Here is a 22,451-nt window from a genome sequence, read left to right as displayed (position 1 = left end):
TATTATTGCTCTCATTAATTGAATTAATGCGCGCATCAATTGAATTGAAGAGAGCAATAATTGAATTAATGCGCGCATTAAATCAATTATTGCTCTCATTAATTCAATTGATGCGCGCATTAATTCAATTGATGAGAGCAATAATTGAATTGAAGTGCGCATTAATTCATTTGATGAGAGCAATAATTGATTTAATACGCGCATTAATTCAATTAAAGAGAGCAATAATAGAATTGATGATATCTTCAAATAATTGAAGATATCTTCAATTATTTGAGTTTATGTTAATTTGGCGCTCCATACCCCTTCCCGTTGAAAAAGGAGGTATATTGGTTTGCACTTAAGAGCCTTTCGCTTGAAAGACATAAAATCTGATAAGGGTCAATCTACTCTGGACATAGGAATCTCCCATCAATATCTTGAGAACTCTTTGCTAAACAAACACCAAACTTGATATACACTAGTCCCCCCTAAGAAGTAGATGTCCCCTATTGAGTTTGAGGTCATAAGGTCAAGGGTCAAACTGTAATAGTAAGTAATTCTTGAGAACCCTTTGTTTACAGACATCAAACTTGGTACACCCTTAGGAGTAGATTTTACGTTACAAGGTCAAAGGGCAAGCTACTAAGAATTTAAGAAGATTATCCATTCAATATATTTTAAGAACCGTTTGCTTTACAGACATCAAACTTGATACACTAAGGCTCTCCCACAGAGTAGATGACTCCATTGATTTTAAGTCATAAGGTCCAAGGTCATGACTCAAATGTCATCTGCTCATCTGATCTTGAGAAATCAAACTTAGTGTAGTGGCTGCTCCTGACTAGTAGATAACCTATATTTATACCTGCACTGCCAAAAAAAATCAAAAAAAAATCCTGGTCCCCAGAATTTTTCTCCTCTTACATTTTACACAGTAGCCCAATCTAACCAAACTTTACACTATGTGTAGCGATTATAAATGAGTGGATCAAATGATCTAAATATGACCTAAGCTGTTTTCCACCTAATAAAAGTTCATAAAAGGCCAGTACTATAAACTACTTAGTTTTATAATACTGAATTATAAACGTATCGTACATCGGTACATCACATAGCGCAGTGAATTACATCTGGGGCTAATTAAATAAAACGAATGTATTGTAGGCCTACCTTACTGAGGTTTAATGAACAAATGTGTGCTTCGAAATTGTTGGTGAATTTCAACTGTGCATGCGATTGCCAACTTCTGAATTGAATATGTTTAAAGCTACAAATCCTTGCATGAAATTGTCAGGCTGTGGATTTGGGATTTTTTAAATTTATTAATACATGCTAACTCCACAAGACTCGAGCTTCTGTTATGTTGAAGGCGGCCAGCGGATTAAGCCCTAATTTACATTGGGTAATAACATCATAACATTACCAGTCAAATTTGGTCAATAGGAATTAATTGTGAACGATTCTTGATAAAGGGATCGGGAGAAAGCAGTTTAGTCACCCATGGAAACAGAGAAGTTTCATTCACTTCAATTATCATTAGCTCGTACACGATTTCACCTGTCGCCCCGATGCTGAAGACTTTGAAGCTCGGCTTTTTGCATGAACAAAATCACGCAAAAAAAAAAAATCTGATGTTTTCTAAATGTAAAAGAAAAAAAAAGTTGAATGAATAATAATTAAAAAAAAAGAACACCCCTAGAACATGTCAAGACTTATATAATCCCGTGAAGACCTCCCTAGAACATGTCGAGACTTATATAATCCCGTGAAGACCCACTTTAAAAAGGTTACTAGGTAGGGGTGTACATGTACTTTCCTTTTCTTTTTCTCTCAAAACTGATTTACGAAATGGATCCAGAAAAGCACACTTTGAATAGTATTGTGTATCAATTGTCAAATTATGCAAAGATTCACTTTGTGTAGCTTATAATTTATATCTCTCATTCTTGTACAATTTTTTTTTAAATACATGTATATATATATTATGATATCTTTTGGTGACGAGTTATGAATGAACTACACATACATGAACCTACCATACAGCACTTGGCATTTTATACCAATTAACGGAATTAAATTCATAATAAGTCAGTTCAATATACAGCACATACACCCACGAAAGCCGATTGGTCTTTGAAAGCGAAATATCCACAAGCAAAGTGAAATACCCACAAGCAACTTGAAATATCCAAAAGCAACTTGAAATATCCAAAAGCAAACTGATACACATTATAATGTATTTCAAAGACCTACGATGAAGAGTTTTTAACATTCTTTGGAACTGAAAACATTCATATCAAACTACAAATCAAATTTTGCCAGCAATAACTCCCACGATTCCGTCACATTGCATCTATTTAATTGGAGAGAGCAACAACGGCATTGATGCGCGCATCAAATCGATTGACGAAAGCGGAAACTACTTTTATGCGCGCATCAATCCAATTATTGCGCGCAATATTCGATTGATAACAGCAACAATTCATTTGTTGTGCGCATCAATTGAACTATTGCAAGCAATAATTGAATTCATGATATCTTGAAATAATTAATGACATTTTTAGACGGGGTCACGTGACCCCGTCTATTAGTTTATTGTCAGTCGAGGCCTCAAAACAGAAGCCGTGCGGAGAACACATGAATTGAATCTACGCGGAAGAAAAGAGTGCATAAATTGCGCTGATCATTTTGTACACAGATTTGAAAAATATAAGATCAATATTTTGAAGGAAAAAAACCAATCTTTTTATTTTTCATTGATTTATTAGATGAATTTGAATTATCTTTCAAACAGAAACTATTGTTGTTTCCATGAGCAAATATTCTTACTTTGTTTACATATATAATGAGGCCTTTTTACGGAAGAAACCGAGAATATGCGAATGTATCCGGAGTTTGTCGTGTTATTTATGCTATGGACGCAAAAAATAGTTTTAATCCAAGCCAACAATATTACCCCCCCCCCCCCCGACAACTGTACAGGCGAGTTTTTTTTTGGGATGTTTTTCTTATTTATTTTTAGGTCAAAAGGTCAACGTCTCTTTTTCAATATATACTGTAGATTTGAGCTTGCCTCTAACTTTTATACATGTACTTGCTGGTGCATGTTTATCAGACTTCAAATCCTGATGACATTCAAGATTCATGTTGCTTTTGAAATCCAAAGGTTAAGGTCATTATCACACTAAATACCTATTGCGGCTATTCAAAGCTTCATACTTATAAACTATATAAAATACGTGCATGTTTTTACTTCGTGAATGCAAGCGTGCATAATTTTCCAAACTGCAACTCGGCCATACGCATCTTTGATGTTTAATATTTTGAAATTATATAATTTACAGCTCTTTATATTATATTATTTAAAAAAGATGTCTGGCTTGTGGACTTCTATATTTATGATGGACTATCACATGTATATATCTTTCATTGCATAGGAAAATTCTAGTCCTAATGTGTGTCAAAAAATTTGAAATTATATAAATAATTTGTTAAAATGTTTACAATTTACATGTACATATTTACAGTTCTAGTAGTTTAGAAACCATTTCTATGCCCCCGAAATCGAAGATCAGGGGACATATTGTTTTTGTCCTGTCTGTCATTCTGTCTGAAACTTTAACCTTGCTAATAACTTTTGAACAGTAAGTGATAGAGCTTTGATATTTCACATGAGTATTCCTTATGACAAGACCTTTCCGTGGGTACCAACATTTTTGACACTGTGACCTCTACCTTGGAGTTTGACCTACGTTTTGATAACTTTAACCTTGCAAATAACTTTTGAACAGTAAGTGATAGACCTTTGATATTTCATTTGAGTATTTCTTGTGACAAGACCTTTTTGTGGGTACCAACATTTTTGGCCCTGTGACCTCGACCTTGGAGTTTGACCTACTTTTTAAAAACTTTAACCTTCCCAATAACTTTTGAACAGTAAGAGCTAGAGCTTTAATATTTCATTTGAGTATTGCTTGTGACAAGACCTTTTTGTGGGTACCAACATTTTTTACCTTGACCTTGGAGTTTGACCTACTTTTTGAAAACTTTAACCTTGCTAATAACTTTTGAACGGTAAATGATATTTCACACGAGTATTCCTTATGGTAAGACTTTTCCGTGGGTATCAACATTTTTACCCTGTGACCTCCACCCTGGAGTTTGACCTACTTTTTAAAAACTTTAACCTTGCCAATAACTTTTGAACAGTAAGAGCTAGAGCTTTGATATTTCATTTGAGTATTTCTTGTGACAAGACCATTTTGTGGGTACCAACATTTTTGACCATGAAGATTGACCTATTTTTTGAAAAGTTTAGCCTTGCTTATAACTTTTGAACATTAAGTGATAGAGCTTTGATATTTCACATGAGTATTCCTTGTGACAAGACCTTTCCGTTTGTACTAAACCTTTTGACCGTGACATTTGACCTACTTTTAAAAAGATTGACATTGGTCTTAACTTCTAAATGGTAAATATTAGAGCTTTCATATTGCACTTGAGCATTTCTTGTGACAAGATATTTCTACTTGTACCAAGATATTTGTCTTTGTGACTTTGGTCATCTTCGGAATTGGCCATTATTGGGGGCATTTTGTGTTTCACAAACACATCTAGTTTTATACAAGTTTGGAGTGTTTATATGTCCATCTCATTATAATCTTTTCTGTGATTCTGAAAATAGCTATGGAAACCCAGCATTGCAATTTATTTAACCCTGATAAGGCATCAGTCTGTATTATTAACTCAAAATCTCACATTGCAACAGTATTATATTCTTTAAACAATCATAGTTCACTGTTCTATATCGATGTTATTACTATTCAACAGTAATGCTTTTGCAATTGTTAATTGTCCAGATACTGGTATATGCATAATATTCTAAAATGCCTGAATTTGCAGCACTTCATGTCATATTGTTTCACTTGAGAAGACAGTTGTCTGGCTTGTGGACTTGTTTATTTATGTTGGACTGTAACATGTAAATATTTTTCATTGCATAGGAAACTTCCAGCCCAAATGAATGTCAAAAAATTGAAATTACTTTGTTACCAATTTTGTTATAATGTTTACAATTTACATGTTCTTGTTTACAGTTTTGGTAGTTTCGAAAATTTCCTTTACCAAAGAAAGAATTGGAGTGTTTACATATCCACTTGATTTTAACATTTCATGTGTTATTGACAGGTTGTATTGAGGAATTCCAAAGTATGCCATTATCAATGTTATGATTAACATTTGGTTTCATTATGTTGGTCCATAAAAAATAAGCTTTTAAACATATACTGTCATATGTCAACCTATCATATTTTATTTTTCTGTTCTGTTGACATATTAAACTTTGTTCCATACTTTTATCTATATTTCTTTTCATTTACTCTATCATAGCATTCATACTTTTTCACAAGAGTTCAGCACCTGCTTTAGCTATGAATAGCTGAAGAGCTAAGTGCTCAGGTTAAAATGGTGACTCTCACTAAAAGATACAAACCAAGAATATTGAGGTTTAATAAAGAAGGAACTATCTCGGCGAAATGATAACCAAGAATATCAAATTCTGGATTATATTAATTAAACAAAACTGGCCACAAGACTAGAAGTTCACAATACAAGCATTCCTTTAAATATTCGTTTTGGCCTCAAAACCATAAAAAAGGAACATACTTCAAGAAAATTTCAATTTTGAACACTTCTTTTCTTGTATCCAAAACACAAATATGAAGTTGTACGTAAATCTGCAATTCAAGACCTATGTCTGATTAAAGTATTTGTCTGGAGAGTTTTCATATGAATTGTCATATTAGCATAACTGCACCATTTCTGAAAGTTATGCATTGAACAATTTGACCCCGTCTTTCAGTACTTTGATTAATTATTTGCATTTATGTTAAATTGGCAGAAAAGCTCACTCAAGCCAAGAGCTCATGTGAGTGAAAAACCAAGATGTCAAGATGTACCATGATATTACACAATAGTTTACGCAAGTCTTCACAATTAATGAGCTCTTGTCAGTAAAGATTTCCCTTGGGGATCCAGGTTAGAATATGTCTAACACCTGCCGTGACACGGGGCCTCGGTTTTTGCGGGCTCATCAGAAGGACTGCCCCATTTAGTCACCTCTTAGGACAAGCAAGGAGTACTGAGGACCTATTCTAATCCGGATCCCAATGAGACAGGTAGTGCTATGATATTGAAGGAACATCTAGGCTAGCCCTACGTAGGGATAATGAGCGTTAATTCACACGGAGCGTTCAATAGATCTAGATTTCTAGCCTAGCAGTTGGGCTAGCCACAATGATCTTGAAGACGGACCACTTTGACATTTCCCAGAAATCCGGAAATATATCGTCTGCTGAGCACATCATCAAGTGACACCACACAATGACAAGGAATATATATCTAAATCTGTCTTAGTATTCGTAATGTTCACAGATTAAATAGAAAATATTTTTATTTTTAAAAAAAATCTAATTTAATTGCATACAGAAAAATCCGGATTCTTTTTCACAATACACTATAGTTTCCTGGACTGTGAATTACACCACACTGCATGTGCTTCCTTATTGAGCAGAAATTATACTCTGCTGAGCACTTAATTTCATGGTTTAACACAACATGAAAACAAAGGAAAAATCATCTCATACATGTACTACCATATAGGGAAATCATGACCAATTTTTATCAATCTTAATGTAAACAAGCTTAAAGTTAATGAGGTACTATAATCTGTACATGAAAGCTAGTCATTGATAATATGAACAAATGTTATGTCACATAATGTGAATTTATTTATTGTAATCATGGTAACATGTTAAAAAGTGTTAAATTAATCTGTATCTATAAATAAATTTGTGAATGTCAGCATGGAAATAGACCACACCACTCTATAACATATCAAAAAATGCCCCCCCCCCCTTTCACTAGTTTTCATATTGTCAATATTGTAAACCATTCAATAAATAAGTAAATGCATGAACCTGAGACACAAACATTGAAACATTGTGACTACCTACAGTGAGTGTATTTCATACAGTAACACAGACCATTCAGTCATCAATTTTGCCAACTTTCATAGTCTAGATTGGCCAGAACATCATCATCATCATCATCAGCTATATCATCTGAACTGCTCTCTGACAGATTGACCTCCTCCCGGTACACCGGTTTTTTGGACGTTTGAGATTTCTTTGCAGGTGCCTTCCCTTTTCCCTTTCCTCGGGCAGGTTTTGAATTCTTGCACAATTTTTGTTTTGCTTTGCCACCTCCTGTAGATTGTCTTCTGCTTAGTTCACTGGCAACTTTTACTCGTTTTGCTTTCTCTTTTGCACTTTCCTCTACTCTATCCTCGCTGCCTCTTTCTTCTTTGTGAAATCTTTTCAGCGCCCTTTTTAACCTGACACTTTTCAGCTTCTTTGGTTCCATAAAATTCTCTGGTTGGAAAAAAGAATTTATCCGAGTCTGTGTCTGAAAGTATAACAATATCATATTGAATACATCAGTTTGCATATTGAGTATCTAATATTCTACCTAACCAAACTTCAATATTTTTAGCTATTAGCTTAAGGTAGTGTAGTGTATAATGAACTCGCTTCTCACTGCTCAACTCAAATTCAATCCTGGTGATCAGCAGTGATTGTATTCAAGAGAGTGGTCGCCCACACAAACACATACAATGTAGGTTTCCCCTGGATACTCGTGTATCCTCCAACACCTACTAACTCTTTATACCTACATCTGAGGTGACAAGGGACATTGGTACAAGTGTTGGAAGTTGGTTGTTAATTGTAATAAAATATGCAAAGTTTAAATTATCTTTATCGCAATTCACCTTTGAATTAGAACGCTTTGTCCGATATAGTATTGCGTTGTGTGACGACACAATTGAATCCGTTTGTAATACAATTGCGAAATGCAACAGAAACTCTCATTGGTCCATATGTATAAGTCCACCCAAATTCCCTTATACGGGAGTAGTCGGCATTTGAAAACATGACGGCCAGATGGAAACAAACTTCAAAGGAAGAAAGAGAAAAAGTTGTATTCTTGTGTTGTCGTCTCATAGATTTAATATCAAAAAATTCCTAACATATTTTCCTACTATACTTGTGTCCAAACATACCTTCAAATATTTATTAAAGCCCCATACGACCCAAAAACTCACAGGTTTTGATAATTTCGTTCATTGACGTAGCCATGTTAGGTAGCCAGTAAATTCGAATCCCGGTTCATTTCCATATTGGCACAATAGCATCTAGATGTGAACTAATAACCCACAAATATTTTAGCTAAATATTTTAAATAATATACCATCCCAGTTCCATTAAATGATAATTATTCACATAGCTAAACTCACGGCAATGCGGCTTTCATTAGTCTGGGCCGGTCTCCATCTCTGCCACACGAGTGTTAAGGCTACAAGGACCATATGTAATGGGCTTATGTAGCATTTTCGTTAATCAAGAGCTTATTTTACCTTTACAAAAACTATATTTTTTAATTTCTATTAATCATTCATGTTGATAATAAAGGAAGAGCGAATCCATAACTTATAAAGAAAATATTATGAATAGATACCAATAGCAACAGAGTTCGAATTGACCGGCTACCCAACATGGCTACGTCAACAAATTAAATCATTTGAAGCTGCAAGTTTTCGGGTCGTGTGTGGCTTTAAGGAATATTTGAAGGTATGTTTGGACACAAGTATAGTAGGAAAATATGTTAAGATTTTTTTAATATCAAATTTATGAGACAGCAACACAAGAATACACTGATATCAGGCCTCATCCGTGCTCAGCTTTTTGTGCCCCATAAATCGAAGATTTTTATAAGAGGTGGATCTGTAGCTACCTGTTCTGTCACAATATTTTTTATTGAGAGTTACAGTTCTCAAGCTAGTAATTTTCTAGTCTGTCTATCTTATCTGATCATCTGAATCCGCTTGAGAAAGTGGGCGGGCTGTAATCGGCCAATGAAAACTTTTGTTGTATTACAGTACACGACACGAGTTTTATGCGTGTTCCACGCAACGCGGTGGAACAAATTTGCCCCAAACACGGTGGACCTTTAAAATTGTCGACACCTTTGAAGTCCTATTTTTCCGCGCGAGCTAGACATTGAAGTCCACGGAGGATCTCCGTGGATGCCACCGCGCATCTCCGTGGATGTCACCTGTACCTCCGTCGATGCCACCGTGTACCTCTGTGTGATAAAACAAAGAAATAATTTCCGAAATGATTCACCCCAAAAACCTTTTCACTTAGCCAGCATGCATGCCCCCACCCCATTACTTATTTAGAAATTAGCTATCAATCATTCAATTCTTGTAATTGTTGTTTAATGATACGTTGGTGTTTTCGGTACATATCCGTATGTAGACTTCCCTGCAGACGTTCACACCTTTTTATGAAACGCCCAAATTCTCGACATCCTGTATATAATAACACCTGTGTTATTCCTACCACTCGTCGGTACATTGTTTCACGGCACGTGCAGCACAATTTCACCAAATAAAAGAAGGGTCATGAACAACGACAATCACATGCCAGTAATTTCAATTTGATAAATAGCAGTTCAAAGAAATGTGTACCATAAGCAATGGTTTATTTTTACGTAAAGTTTTCATTGTAATTAGGAATATGTGATTAAGGTCAGCTATATACATGTACATGTTTACATTGGAGATGAATTTCATTATGTACTCCACTGTGATGCAATGTGAGCAAAGAATCAAATTTTTATCACCTAAACAAATAAATATTAAGAATATCTTTACTTTTAAACAAACCTTTAGAAAACTCCGTACTTTCATTAAGAAAATAATAAAATAAAATGTGCTCCCCTACCTAGAATGCCCATACTTCACATTAATAATAACACATTTTTTTAAGTTAGTTTTTTTTCTAACTTGATAAATACTTTATTACACGCATGTATTATTTACTAAATGTATATATAACATCTTTTTGTCTTTATATTTTTGTATACCATTGCATAATGGTGATGAGATCCAATAAATTGAATTGAGTACATGTAGTCTTGAAATATCACAAAGTATAGAGTTGACAACGATTGAAATAAAAATGCAGACGTTTTCTCGTCTATTCAGTGACTCACAAACTTGCGCGTCTTCTAAATGAAAGTTGTAAAACAAACGTACTAGGTTTTGGTCAATTATAACATAATACGGGGGTAAAATTCATCTCATCTCCGCTAGCAATGGGTTTTCAGTCAACTTTGCCTTCGTGGACAAATAATCTCGGCTAGCGAAGATGGAAAAAAAGAAATCTAGATAGTCCGCTTGCATTAACATGTATTATGAAGGTGAAATCGAAGAATTATCCAGTAAATCCAATGATGTTGCAGTACATATAGCATGTATTTATTTTATTTTTATTTTTGACTGAGAAGGAGATAGACAGCTAAGCACGTAACATCGTTTTAGAAGGGGGAGGGGGGGGGGGGTGGACTCATTCATTAGTCCTAACCCGGACCAGCCCAAAAATTTAACATGTAAAGAAAACAAAATGGGAAATAAAAAACAATATCAGAATGAAAGGGGATGGATAATTAATCAGAAAGAAATTGTACTTTCAAGATTTATATTGAGCGTATTAAACTTCCCGTATCTGCATACCTTCATGAATATTATAATCAATGATTGATAATCTTGCTTTCATTATCTAATGCATCTAAAGATTAAATTAAACTAGTTCATGAAAAAAAGACTAATATCAATATAAACAGAAATGACTTAACGATTATTTGCTTTTATTCATATACGCTATCAATTATTAAAATTTCATTATCTAATGCATCTAAAGATTAAATTAAAGATTTTAATAATCGATAGCGTATATGAATAAAAGCAAATAATCGTTAAGTCATTTCTGTTTATATTGATATTAGTCTTTTTTTCATGAACTAGTTGCATTTGACACCGAGGATTTACATCCTTAAATATTGATTACAGGCACGTAGAATCGGAGAGGGTGTAATTTGAAAACTTGAAAGTTAAGGATGTAGCCTTGTAGCTTGTAGCGACCTACCCACTGCACGATTTAAGAAATTGAAGTCGGAAGGGGGAATTGAGACAGTTTCATATTACTACCCCCCCCCCCCCCCCCCACACACACGCTCCCAATTTAAGGTTATTTACGCACCATTTTTGTTGTTATTTTATTGCTTGTCAAGAAATTTACACAACTTAACCGGCAACATACCCCTTCTGATACATTGAAAAATATAAGTAATGTTAGCGCGGGGCTCTATAAAGTTCAATCTGCAGTTTGGTCATACTTCGCCATTCAATAACTTATTCAAAATTTAAAAAAAAATAAAATGTCGGGTTAGCGGTACTATGATGTATGACTATAACAATGACCTGTGTATAACTTGTACATTCCATGCAAATTCGAAGGGGTTTTCGCCTCAGTAGAACAATGGGGTCAGCTAATCCGTGTATTTGAAATCAACAGAAGTGTTTGGCTTCTTGCGGAAAGAGTGAAATATATTGGGTCGGCGCAAAATACCCGTGATCTTAGACTAGATCTGATATCGCGCCGACCGAATATATTTCACACTTTTCTTACGAAGTCAAAATCCAAACTAGCTAACCGTAATTTAGTTCTACTGTGACAAAGATCCTAGGAATTTGCATGATATATACTTATTATACAAAAATCATTGCATTATCCAGACACTCCCGATGAACATTTTTTGTTATGAAAATCTCTACCAAAGTACATCGAATATAAGTCTCGGTCAAATGTAATTAACTCGGGATTTTAAAAATAAATCATTCGATGGTTTGTATTTTTGCTTCTATTAATTACGTAATAAATTAATTCCAATTTGTTAATAATCGACAATGCTCTAATTTCTATATTGGATCAAGTTATATTTGTCAAGATGCATATTAGCACAATATGATGGAAGTAATTATGTTAAACAGCGCATTTGTCAGAGAGAGAGAGAGAGAGAGAGAGAGAGAGAGAGAGAGAGAGAGCACATGGTAATTATTAAACATCCCTATCACATGTTGTACATGTATGTTTTTCATTTACTGAATATACTAATTCGCATTCAAAACAGGAATTGCCTGCAAGTACACATTATTTAAACATAGAATTTAAGAATATTTTAATGAAGAAAGAAGACTATTAAAGAAAAAAAATTCAAAACCAGGTTTTCTTAAAAACATAATATATAGTGTTTGGTATCGTTGGAATTGGCTCAAAATGCTGAAAAACAATATAAGTATCAGGAGGGAAAATATTGACATTTTTTTCTTTTATTAAAATTCCATCTTTATCTTGATTATTTGGCCTGCTGCACATTTTCCCATCTCCCGCAAGGCGCCCGTGGCCAGAACAAAGCTCTTAGCAGCTGTGTGTATTCCAAATAACACACACCGTGGAACACGGAGGACACGGTGTATCTCCGTGGATTTTCCACCGTGGTCATTCCACGGTGGGGTGTATAAAACTCGTGTCGTGTACTGTACATCAAACATGTCACTCTATCTGTTCAATCGTCTCATTCAATTGTGTCGTCACACAACGCAATACTATATCGGGTAAAGGTTCTAATTCAAAGGTGAATTGTGATAACTGTAGTCTCAAACTTTTTGAAATACATCTGTATATTTTCAGAGTATTTTCAAGGCATACCTGAGTATCCTGAAGTTTCTGAAAAACAGGAAGCAAAAGCTCATCTGTTTTGTCTTTTGTCCATCCCAGCTTTTCTTTCGCGTATCTTTTCAGGAGATCAGAAAATGATAATAAAATTAACCATCTCTATGTTTAAAAGAGTGAAACAAGTGTTTTTTCTCATAGAAAGTAATATTACTGTCCATATTATAAAAAAAGTGTGAAACAAGTTAAAGTTTACACATAGTGTCAAGGATACTCTCTAAGAAGGTCAAGGTCAGGTAAGACCCAGGAAAAAGTTTCTTCAGATTCATCCACTGTGGGTTTCAGGAAAGCATCCACAATTCTGTGATCTGGAAATCCTGCAGTAGAGAGTGATTCCATACAACACCAATCCAAAACCGTGATATGTAAATACATGTACATCATACCAATAGTAAATGTACCTTCAGAAACATCCAGTCGCCTTAGTTTAGACCGGACTTTGCTAATATTTGGATTTCTTTTCTTTTTCTGACTTTCTTCCCACCAAGACCTTGGGAAAAAAAGGTACAGAGTTTACTTAATCAAACTTCTAACTCCGCATATTCGCAAGGTACAGTGTATGTGAAAGTCAAATACAAGAAAAGAAGGAAACATATTCTCTGTAAAATAAACATTTCCTTTGCTTTAATGAAAGATTTCAAAACAGAATTTTATATTCCCTTTACACCTTGCAGACTTACTTGAATGCCTGTAGGGAGGAGAAATCAGCAGCTGGAAATTCACTCAAGATCTCCATAGCTGTCACGGGTCCCACCCCTGGAATTCCTTCAGTGTAGTCACAACCACATAGTAGGGCGATGTTAATCAGTATCTCACGGCTTAATCCTATCAACAGATTAATGATACACATACCATAATTCAGTTCAGCTAGATATAATTTTAAAGAAATGATAAATGTTGAAAATACATGAGGGTATGAACTGCACAATCTAATTAAAATTAGATGTTTGATCCGCTCGCGTACTCGCATATAACGAGTACGCGAGCGGATCAAACATCTAATTTTAATTAGATTGTGAACTGCAATGCTTTATGCTGGCATGCATCATAGATCACTTTAGCATTTCATGAAAAGTATGCTGACATGAAGCATTGCTGTTCATATCCTCATGTATTTTTCAAAAATTAAAGAACAAGGTATGGTTTGGACATAAATAGGCCCTGTTATTTTCAAAAACTTAAATGTGTAGATGGAAGGATTTCATTTGTATGATTTGTTACACCTAAACGCAAAAGGCAAAAACACTGGAAATGTAAATATTGTAGGATTAATATACCATTCAGTGTCAATTTTCTCAAAAGGAATCAGCTACATGTATATAATTGTCAATATTCCTCATTTTATAACAAATTTACATGGTTGTATATGTGTTTATAAATGTTCTTTTGCGACTTCTTCTGATTTACCAGGCTTCACATTCTAAATCTGAATCAAATATATGTAAACTTGTACATATTTGTGAGTGACAGTGTGCATCACAGAAATCTCATACCGATTATCTTACACGGTTTGATCTATTTCTTATTCAGCTGACTCTGTGTGCTTTCCTTTAGACAGATTTCTACAATTCGATCTAATTCTTATGCAGTTGAATAACTCTGTGTGCTTTCCTTTAGACAGAATTCTATTTCTTACCTCGGTGACCCTGAATGCTTTCCTTCAGATTTCAGGTCTACCGTCCAATCTACTACTTACCCAGCTGGCTCTGAATGCTCTCCTTCAAATAGAGTTCTACCGTCCGATCTTGGTTGAAGAAGTTTTTGTAAACTCGCTTCCCTCCAAATAACCAGATGTCACTGTCATCAGTGATTGTGCCGTGAATGAGATTGAGCGAGTCTAGCCAGGCACACTGAGCCTCAGCCTCTGTTGGACTCAGTACATAAGGCACACCAAACAGTCTCAGCAGATCCTGTGGTAGATATTAGTCATTGTTAAATCATAAAATACGACCACAGTACATTTCTGACTCCACCATCTTAAAAAAGTCAGTATATTTGTCAAGAAATGTACATACATTGAACAACCATAACGATACTTTACCATGATTCCAATAAAGTTCTAATGAAACAGTGTTTGCCTGAAGACATAAACAAATTGCCATTTTGTCAATATCTATATACTGAAGCAGTAGACAACCTGAGCCTCAAGAAACATCTGGTCAGAGAGGGATGTGGCCAACCTTTCCTGTCTGCCCCTCTCTTGCTGCAGTGTCTGGGACTCCAGTTCCAGTTCTTCAGAGATTTTGTTCACGTCACTCTGTATTTATAAAACAAAACACTTTATATTATAAAATCTCTCATTAACCATGGGAAATAACTCCACAGATATTTTCACACGCTGCATTTTCACCATTTCTCATAGGTCACATCTTTTCGTTGTTTTTGAAGTTGAACAAGATCACAAAAACAAAGTTATCAACGAAGCACAGGTCTGGAATGTACATACCAACGAAATGGTTCTCTTTGTTAAAACAATGAAAGTTGATGCCCCAGCAAATTAATGAAACCACAAGATATCACAATATGAATCTTTGTAAAATATTCTTAAGATCAGTTACATGTACACTAAAACAAATAATATCAATTAGATATTCTCACAATTTAATCAGAAATAAGAACTGATAGAACATGGACATTTTAGAGCACGCAGAAACTGAAACAACCACTCATCCCTCAGCAAAATAATTTTTCCAATATTTAATTGATACCTCCACTAATTCTGTAAACTGTTGGACAAGATCTCTGGACTCTTCCCCTGTATTGGTCTCTGTGGATTCTAACTCAGCTGTCGTGTGTTCTGGTTCTGGTGAGTACACGTATTGCGGTTCTGCATCACTTGTCGGGGCCAGCTCTTTCTGAGATTCCGAGGTAGATCTAGTATTGAATATATCTGCTGGAAAAAGTTCATCGGGACCAACTTTGTTGGGATCAATGGACACCTCAATGAATCCCTCGTCTGAAAAATAACCGAATATAGTAAGTACCGAGTATAACTTTTGAAGCATTTCGTGGATATTGTGGAAGCATTATTGTTCGTGAGGAATCATTGTTCAAGGATTTCGTAGCTACGTTTTAACCATGAATTTACGTCCCCACGAACTAGTGATTCTTTGCAATAGCTTCCATAGTGATATGATTCATAGTTTCAAAATGACGTTAACTCTTGAAATTCCATCCTCACGCACTATTAGATGTTTATCTACCCACAAACACTGGCTCTTTTGAACATTTATGATTCCACAGTATGGGCACTAGAAAAATTCACAGTAGTGTGAAATACTGATATTACACTAGCAAGTCTTTCATCTTTTCAGTATTGAAGTACACATTAACAGTTTCCATCGTTCACCTTCTGAGTCACTGGATTCATTCTGATATGACTTGTTTCCCTTGTCTTCTGATGAATGATTCCTTGGGCACTCCACTGTTGTAGTCTTCTCAATCCCACCAACTTCTAGAGGTGTACTAACTCCATTAACAAGAGTTATCTCCCTTGAAGAAGAGGTGTGTGTGTTGTATTCCACACCAGTAACCTCAGAATCTTCAACCTCCCTCCTGTTCCCCATCACCTTAAATTCCCCGTTTGAACTCATTTTGTCCACTTGATTGTTTTCTTGATCTGAGTCACTCATTTCAATGATGGGTATTCTCTCTTTTTCATTAGATTTATCCGAGTTACTCGCTCCTAAGTCATGTTTGACCTTAAGTTTATCAGTCTTCACTCCTGGACACTCCACATCTTCAGATCGTTTACTGTCTCTGACAGATTCATCAACTTCAGTGTCACTTTCCACCAGCTCATCCTTCTCCTCCGTTTTCCTTCCTTCGTTTCCTCCTTGACCTTGAGATGCCTCTTTGTATTCCTCCATCATCTCAGTTTCCTCCTGAATTCTATTTACTTCCTCCAGCTTACGCTTGTTACTTAATCCTTTGATGAGGATGAAATGTAAAGAATCGTCTGATAAGATTCTCCGAGATTGTATCTCAGTCCCTATGGTGTGGTCACCAAGATCCTTTGTGATCGTTCCGGTGACCTGGTTGTTCATTTCCTTCCTCACTTCCTCTAGTTTATTTGACAGGTGGCTCTGTTTCAGAATTTTAGTCATTTGGAAACTGGAAAAGTCATTTGAATCCTGTAAAATACAGAAAGTCCACAATCATTTCACATACTGACTTCCAATTCCATTCTCATATTTTTCTGTACAACTGACTTGAATATCAAAACAATAATATTTCATACAAATAGCTTACGCTGTGCATAAAACATATGGCTGACATACCTGAGGAAGAACTAGATTAGTATGCCGAGTAAGCCTTTTCCTTCTCTCTTTGAGTTCACTAAGAATCTCATGCTGAATCTCAGGAGGTAAGCATTTAAACTCAGCTGAGTCAATATCTACACCATCCAAGTCTTGAAACCTATCCTTCATAAATAGGAAGATGACAAATGTATTACTCAACAAGTTAGAGAATCTCCCCCCCCCCCAAAAAAAAAATTAATAATCCATATATGAAAAGTACCAATTCTAATGTCAGTGCCTACAGTACACACATTAATAATACAATTAGCAAAGAAGTTTTAAGCCTTGTCTTGAATTTTTTATTAAATGTACATGAATAAGATTAATTGTAATTACTACAAATCACTTTTACATTAGAATACTATATTTCCACAGTCAGATTTATCCCGGGGAAATAATTTTTGAAAACGTCCAATTCACTTGTCACTAAGTATACAAAAATGTAAATGACAATCTGAATTTCAACTCAAGATAAAAGATGAAAGTTAGATCAAAGAGAGAGAAAGGCAGACAGAGAGAGAGAGAGAGAGAGAAAGAGAGAGACAGACAGACACAGAGAGAGAGCGAGAGACAGAGAGAGGAAGGGAGAAAGCACTTCAGAAAATCTATACTATAAAAGAGAGATTGCTGAGTTATAGTTATAGTATATTAGTCTGTAATGATGATAAAGGTACCTCAAAAATTGTAGCATCAGAAGAAGGTTCCTCCCATGGCTGTAATTCTTGGGCTCTTTCATAAAAAATAAAGAAGTAACATCAATATTTGATACTTAATTTTTTAACAGGATGAACACTCGAAAGTTTTTACTTTTAGACCTAAACAATATTTCTAAAATATAACAAGCATTCTGAGATTTTGCATAAGCCATACATGTCCCCTACTGGTGTACCCATTGATTGATGGATGTAATATTCGAGAGAATGTACATTTAATGTTGATGTTGTGTGATGTTGTGTGACTGATGTTGTGTGATGTTGTGTGATGTTGTGTGACTGATGTTGTGTGATGTGTGACTGATGTTGTGTGACTGATGCTGTGTGATGTTGTGTGATTGATGTTGTGTGACTGATGTTGTGTGGTGTTGTGTGATGTGTGAATGATGTTGTGTGAATGATGTTGTGTGACTGATATTGTGTGATGTTGTGTGAATGATGTTGTGTGGCTGATGTTGTGTGACTGGTGTTTTGTGACACATCCATTTTCAATAATTATTATCATGGTAACACCTGTCTCATCTGATACAAGGTTTGTGTCATATTACCCAAGATGTTGAATACCACAGTGTAAAGAATAAGCAAACACAATTAGGAGTAAACCTTAAAGTACAAATATACAGGGAAACAAATTACACTGGAGTAAGATTAAACAGTTTTTAATACAAATACCTTATAAATTCTTCAGGTAGGGGTGGTAGCTGAAATAGGTCTAGTTTCTGAGTCGTTCCTTGTGATTGGCGGGATGTCGACGGCTGTGATGTGATGGAACTACTTGAAGTTGACGCATGGCCTTTGTTCAGAACTTCTTTCAGGGCGTGACTTTTTAGCAGATTGTCCAGCAATTTTTTCGATGCTTTGTCACCTTCCACTTCTGCCATCATCTTCCTCTCTCTTCGGGACGCCTGAAAGTCAAATCTAAAATCAAAGTCAGTATATCTCGTACAAAAACAAAATGTACCTTAATACATACTTTGTATTTACAAGTATAAGAACTCCAGTGCAAATCAAATAATATTATGTGCTAATGCCATAGCAACATACTAAATGCATGAATGAACACACATGTGAATAACAGAGAGCACATTTTGTTTGTTAGTTATTTTATGTCTCATGTAAGAATCTTTCACTGATAATTATAAGTACATCACCAGTAGGCAAAGTGCTTCAAACTTATGGATGACACTCAAGATCATAATGGTGATTTTTCCCCCCATATTAATGCAGACCAATATACAGGACCTTGATTTTTAATGTCTTCTTGTAGGACCTGTGACTTTCGCTTCTAATGCATTATTGCTGGGTGCTTGGCGAAGGAACAATTCAATGTCTTAAGTTTCGAGAAGTCCAAGCCCAGGGATCAAACCATCATCTTACCATTGTCTGCTTTTTAAGTTCAGGAACACTGCCATCAAACACAAACACCGGTTTGATCTTATAGTAGAGGAGCTTGCACACCCTGCTGAACAGCACATGGAGATGGGCATTGGGTAGTGGGCTCCCATCTTTGTCTCTCATTCCCTTCACAGCCTGGTGCAGCCATATGCTCACATCTGTTTAACATTTGTTAAGGGTTTCATCCAAATGTATATACTTTTCAAAAGGATATTCTACTATTCAATCACACGTACATTGATTAGCTGACCAGGACAGTTGTCATTCGAACCCCTGGTCATCTACTTTCTAGTAAGATATTTCTGGATTCAAACACAGGCCCCTTGAATCTTTCGTCAGATGCTTTACCAACTGAGCTCTCTGGCCACCGGCGATAAAACCTGGCTGACCACTACAACAACAAACTTTGTCTTTGATAGGAATATAATATGAGATACAAGAATCCATGAACTGATTGTCAAAAAATCAACATTACAATACTTTTCGATAGCAAATTCAGTCAAGCAGAATCTCTGCATGAGAACACATCTGAAGGATACCGATGGCCAAAACTTTCCCTTCCAGAGACTGCAATGAAACAGGTCGTCCTGTTGGTTGAAGCAGCTGCCACAAACCTACCACACCCATCTGCTGTTATTTGAAAAACCCAGACAAGAGAGATTCCTACATCAACTGAACAAGTAAATTTTTTTTATAAACTTCATTGATAAGCTGTGTTTCTGTTTAAAAGTGCTAATTCAAGGCGGAACTGTTCAGGCCACAAACCTACCACACCCATCTGCTGTTATTTGAAAAACCCAGACAAGAGAGATTCCTACATCAACTGAACAAGTAAATTTTTTTTATAAACTTCATTGATAAGCTGTGTTTCTGTTTAAAAGTGCTAATTCAAGGCGGAACTGTTCAGGCAAAATGAATGGCAGTAAGAAGATGACGGATAAAACAAATCAAATCGGTCACTTGAGTCTAGTCATGTCATAGGTGACTTAAAAAGGTTAAAAACCCACCTCATACCGTATCGTATTATTATCGTATATCACCAATTTTGCTGTACTTTCGGTTTTCACTTTAGAGGTTTTTACACGTTATGGAAAACGTTTTGAAGACTTTCATATTTTCGGAACTCCTCTGATGTTTGGAACACGTGCTCTACAAAATAACAATGGCGGATACTGGTAAGTATCGAGTTCGAGGAATACGTTATTATGCTGTCAATATGCTTTAAAATTTAACTGTTTGTTTCATATGGCAAGCGCAATGATTATTTCGTTGGTTGTGAATGTGTTTGTATACCAAACACTAAGTGCCAGTCATGCACAAATCATGATATGATCTGCTCAATTTATTTTGATAAGCACGTGGCCGCGTGGTCAGGCCAGGTAGACGCAGCTGTAGGTTGCACCTTCTGCATAGATTTGTCTGGAATAAATCTTTACATTATCTTGGGATGGAGTTATTTTCAAGTTGTTTACGCTTAGATGGAATTTTGGTGAATGTTATTAGTATTAACATGAGTAAATATAATCTTTGTAATAGAACACAAGAAGAAAAAGAGGAAGAGTGGTGCTATAGATGTTGCGGTACGTACAGTGATTTAAACAAATACGTATTAATGTTAATATATGCACCTGTAAGGTATATTTATGTGTGTAATGGCATTAATAGTGTAATGAGATTATTTCAACACTTCAACTTTATTGCATTTTTCAAAATATTTGTTTAAAACCATAAATGTGATTGATAAGTGTGTGTAATTTTATGTCATGCTTTTTATTGATACATTCTTGAACATGGATCACAAATTTATACTTAAACTATACCGATACAAATACTAGGAGTTAGTGAATTCAATTGTCAATCATTTCTGGCTCGTTGATTCTGATTGATTCCATTTTTCACAATCAACTGTCAAACCTACACAAAAAAACCCCCAAAATAATGTTTGTATTAATTGATATATTTGAAAAGGGAGAAGACTTCCGATATATCATCATCATGGATATTGAAATCAACTCAACAATCGTGAAGTTGATAACTAATCTGAGATTCCTCGGCCTCTTTTGGTTTCTTTAAACTAAGCCAATCTGTATGTCATGGCTAGAAAAACACCCATTTCATTCCTTGTTAATAGGGTAATAGATGTGTGTATATTGCACACACCCATAAAACTAAAAAGAAATAATCCATAAAATAATAAACATTAACTACATGTAAATTCTTATTATATCCATCATTGATCGATACTGTTCTTCTGATTTAGACCGATTATTGATTATGAAATTTTTCTGATTATTCAACACTACTAGGGGTGCACCGATATATCGAGATCTCTAATGTATATATATTCATTATATTGATTTCTAAGTTTTAGTTTCGATACAAAACCTTTGATGCACTTACTGATATATTTCTTTGCGTATTCAGGTTAACTTTCAATATTGTTTATCGGAATCTACCTTTCTAATATAATGCAAAATGTCATAGAGAAAATTGAAATGCTCGAATATTATTTCAGTGATAAAAAAAAAATCAAGCAAAATGCAATCTGTGTTCAGCAATAGTAGCCACATTTCATTTGCACAAGGATCACAACACTGTGTTAAATAAATGCAGTGAGACAACAGAGATGTTGACTGTAGGTATATGTGAATTTCTAGTTTGTAATGAGATACTTAATCAGATTTAGAGACATATCAGTGATATTTTAGGCCCATTTTGGGTCCGAATTTCAGCCCTTTCCCCTCCTAAAAATTGCCAATTTTTTCCCAATTTAGCTTGCATTTTTCCCAATAATAAAATTATGAAAGGAAAATGTATTTGAAAAAAATAAACATTTGATGTGAATTTTTTCACATATACATAAGACTTAACAGAGTTATGGGAATGATGATTTGGATAGAATAATTGAAAATTTTAGACGGTTAAAGAAAATTAGATGTGTAAAATAAGGATAATATAATGTTTGATATGATTTTAAATCTTATTTAAGATAAAATTGATTTTTCCCAATTTGACTGAAATGTCGACAATTTTTCCCAATTCGAAAGCCATAGGACCCTTGTAAAAAATGTAGAAAAATCACTGCATATTGAAAAAAAAGTTGCTAATGTACACCAAGTTGTGAATTTATATATTTTATTGAAGATCAATGAATGATTGTAATTCTATTTGTTTTTGTTTGGTTTTTTTTACTTTGTCTCAGGAAGAAGAACGAAGGAATAGTTATTTTTACTTAAATTTTATTTTTTGTTATCTGTTTGATTTTTCGTAGATAAATAATAAAACCCAATATATCCTGTATCATTAAATTTGATATTGAATCAAATTTTATTTTACCAATACTCAGCCCTAACAAATGCACAATC

General features: G+C 34.9%; 2 protein-coding genes across 14 annotated transcripts in view; one reads left to right on the top strand and one right to left on the bottom strand.

Moving 5' to 3' along the window:
* Nucleotides 1–6,747: 6,747 nt before the first annotated feature.
* Nucleotides 6,748–20,223, bottom strand: LOC125658313 (DNA excision repair protein ERCC-5-like). 12 transcript variants are annotated; one of them, XM_056149931.1, is made up of 15 exons: nt 20,094–20,223; nt 19,626–19,758; nt 19,069–19,244; nt 18,364–18,596; nt 17,653–17,707; nt 16,958–17,101; nt 16,027–16,810; nt 15,386–15,633; nt 14,815–14,934; nt 14,374–14,587; nt 13,358–13,502; nt 13,079–13,167; nt 12,892–12,994; nt 12,654–12,738; nt 6,748–7,446 (listed from the first exon to the last, which is right to left on the bottom strand). In XM_056149931.1, exons 2-15 carry the CDS (start codon nt 19,711–19,713, stop codon nt 7,036–7,038), a joined length of 2,895 nt encoding a protein of 964 aa, XP_056005906.1. In that variant the 5' UTR covers nt 19,714–19,758; nt 20,094–20,223; the 3' UTR covers nt 6,748–7,035. The 12 variants fall into 12 exon arrangements, with proteins under 12 accessions (XP_056005906.1, XP_056005908.1, XP_056005907.1 ...); XM_056149933.1 differs by having other exon boundaries at nt 20,101–20,196; XM_056149932.1 differs by having other exon boundaries at nt 19,626–19,909; nt 20,094–20,193.
* The window catches only part of LOC125658312 (H/ACA ribonucleoprotein complex subunit DKC1-like), a 15,013-nt gene continuing 12,445 nt past the window's right edge, over nt 19,884–22,451 (top strand). The window contains exons 1-3 of one of the 2 annotated variants that reach the window (XM_056149943.1): nt 19,884–19,917; nt 20,159–20,261; nt 20,623–20,666. In XM_056149943.1, coding sequence (XP_056005918.1) covers nt 20,249–20,261; nt 20,623–20,666 — 57 coding nt within the window. In that variant the 5' untranslated portion in view covers nt 19,884–19,917; nt 20,159–20,248. Of the gene's footprint in view, nt 19,918–20,158; nt 20,262–20,622; nt 20,667–22,451 lie in introns of those variants that run through there. The other variant, XM_056149942.1, reaches the window with a different exon arrangement.

The sequence above is a fragment of the Ostrea edulis genome, chromosome 9 (genome assembly GCF_947568905.1).
Source record: "Ostrea edulis chromosome 9, xbOstEdul1.1, whole genome shotgun sequence".
Lineage (NCBI taxonomy): Eukaryota > Metazoa > Mollusca > Bivalvia > Ostreida > Ostreidae > Ostrea > Ostrea edulis.
The sequence above is the reverse complement of the archived record's forward strand: the minus strand, read 5'-3'. Positions and strand labels throughout refer to the sequence as shown.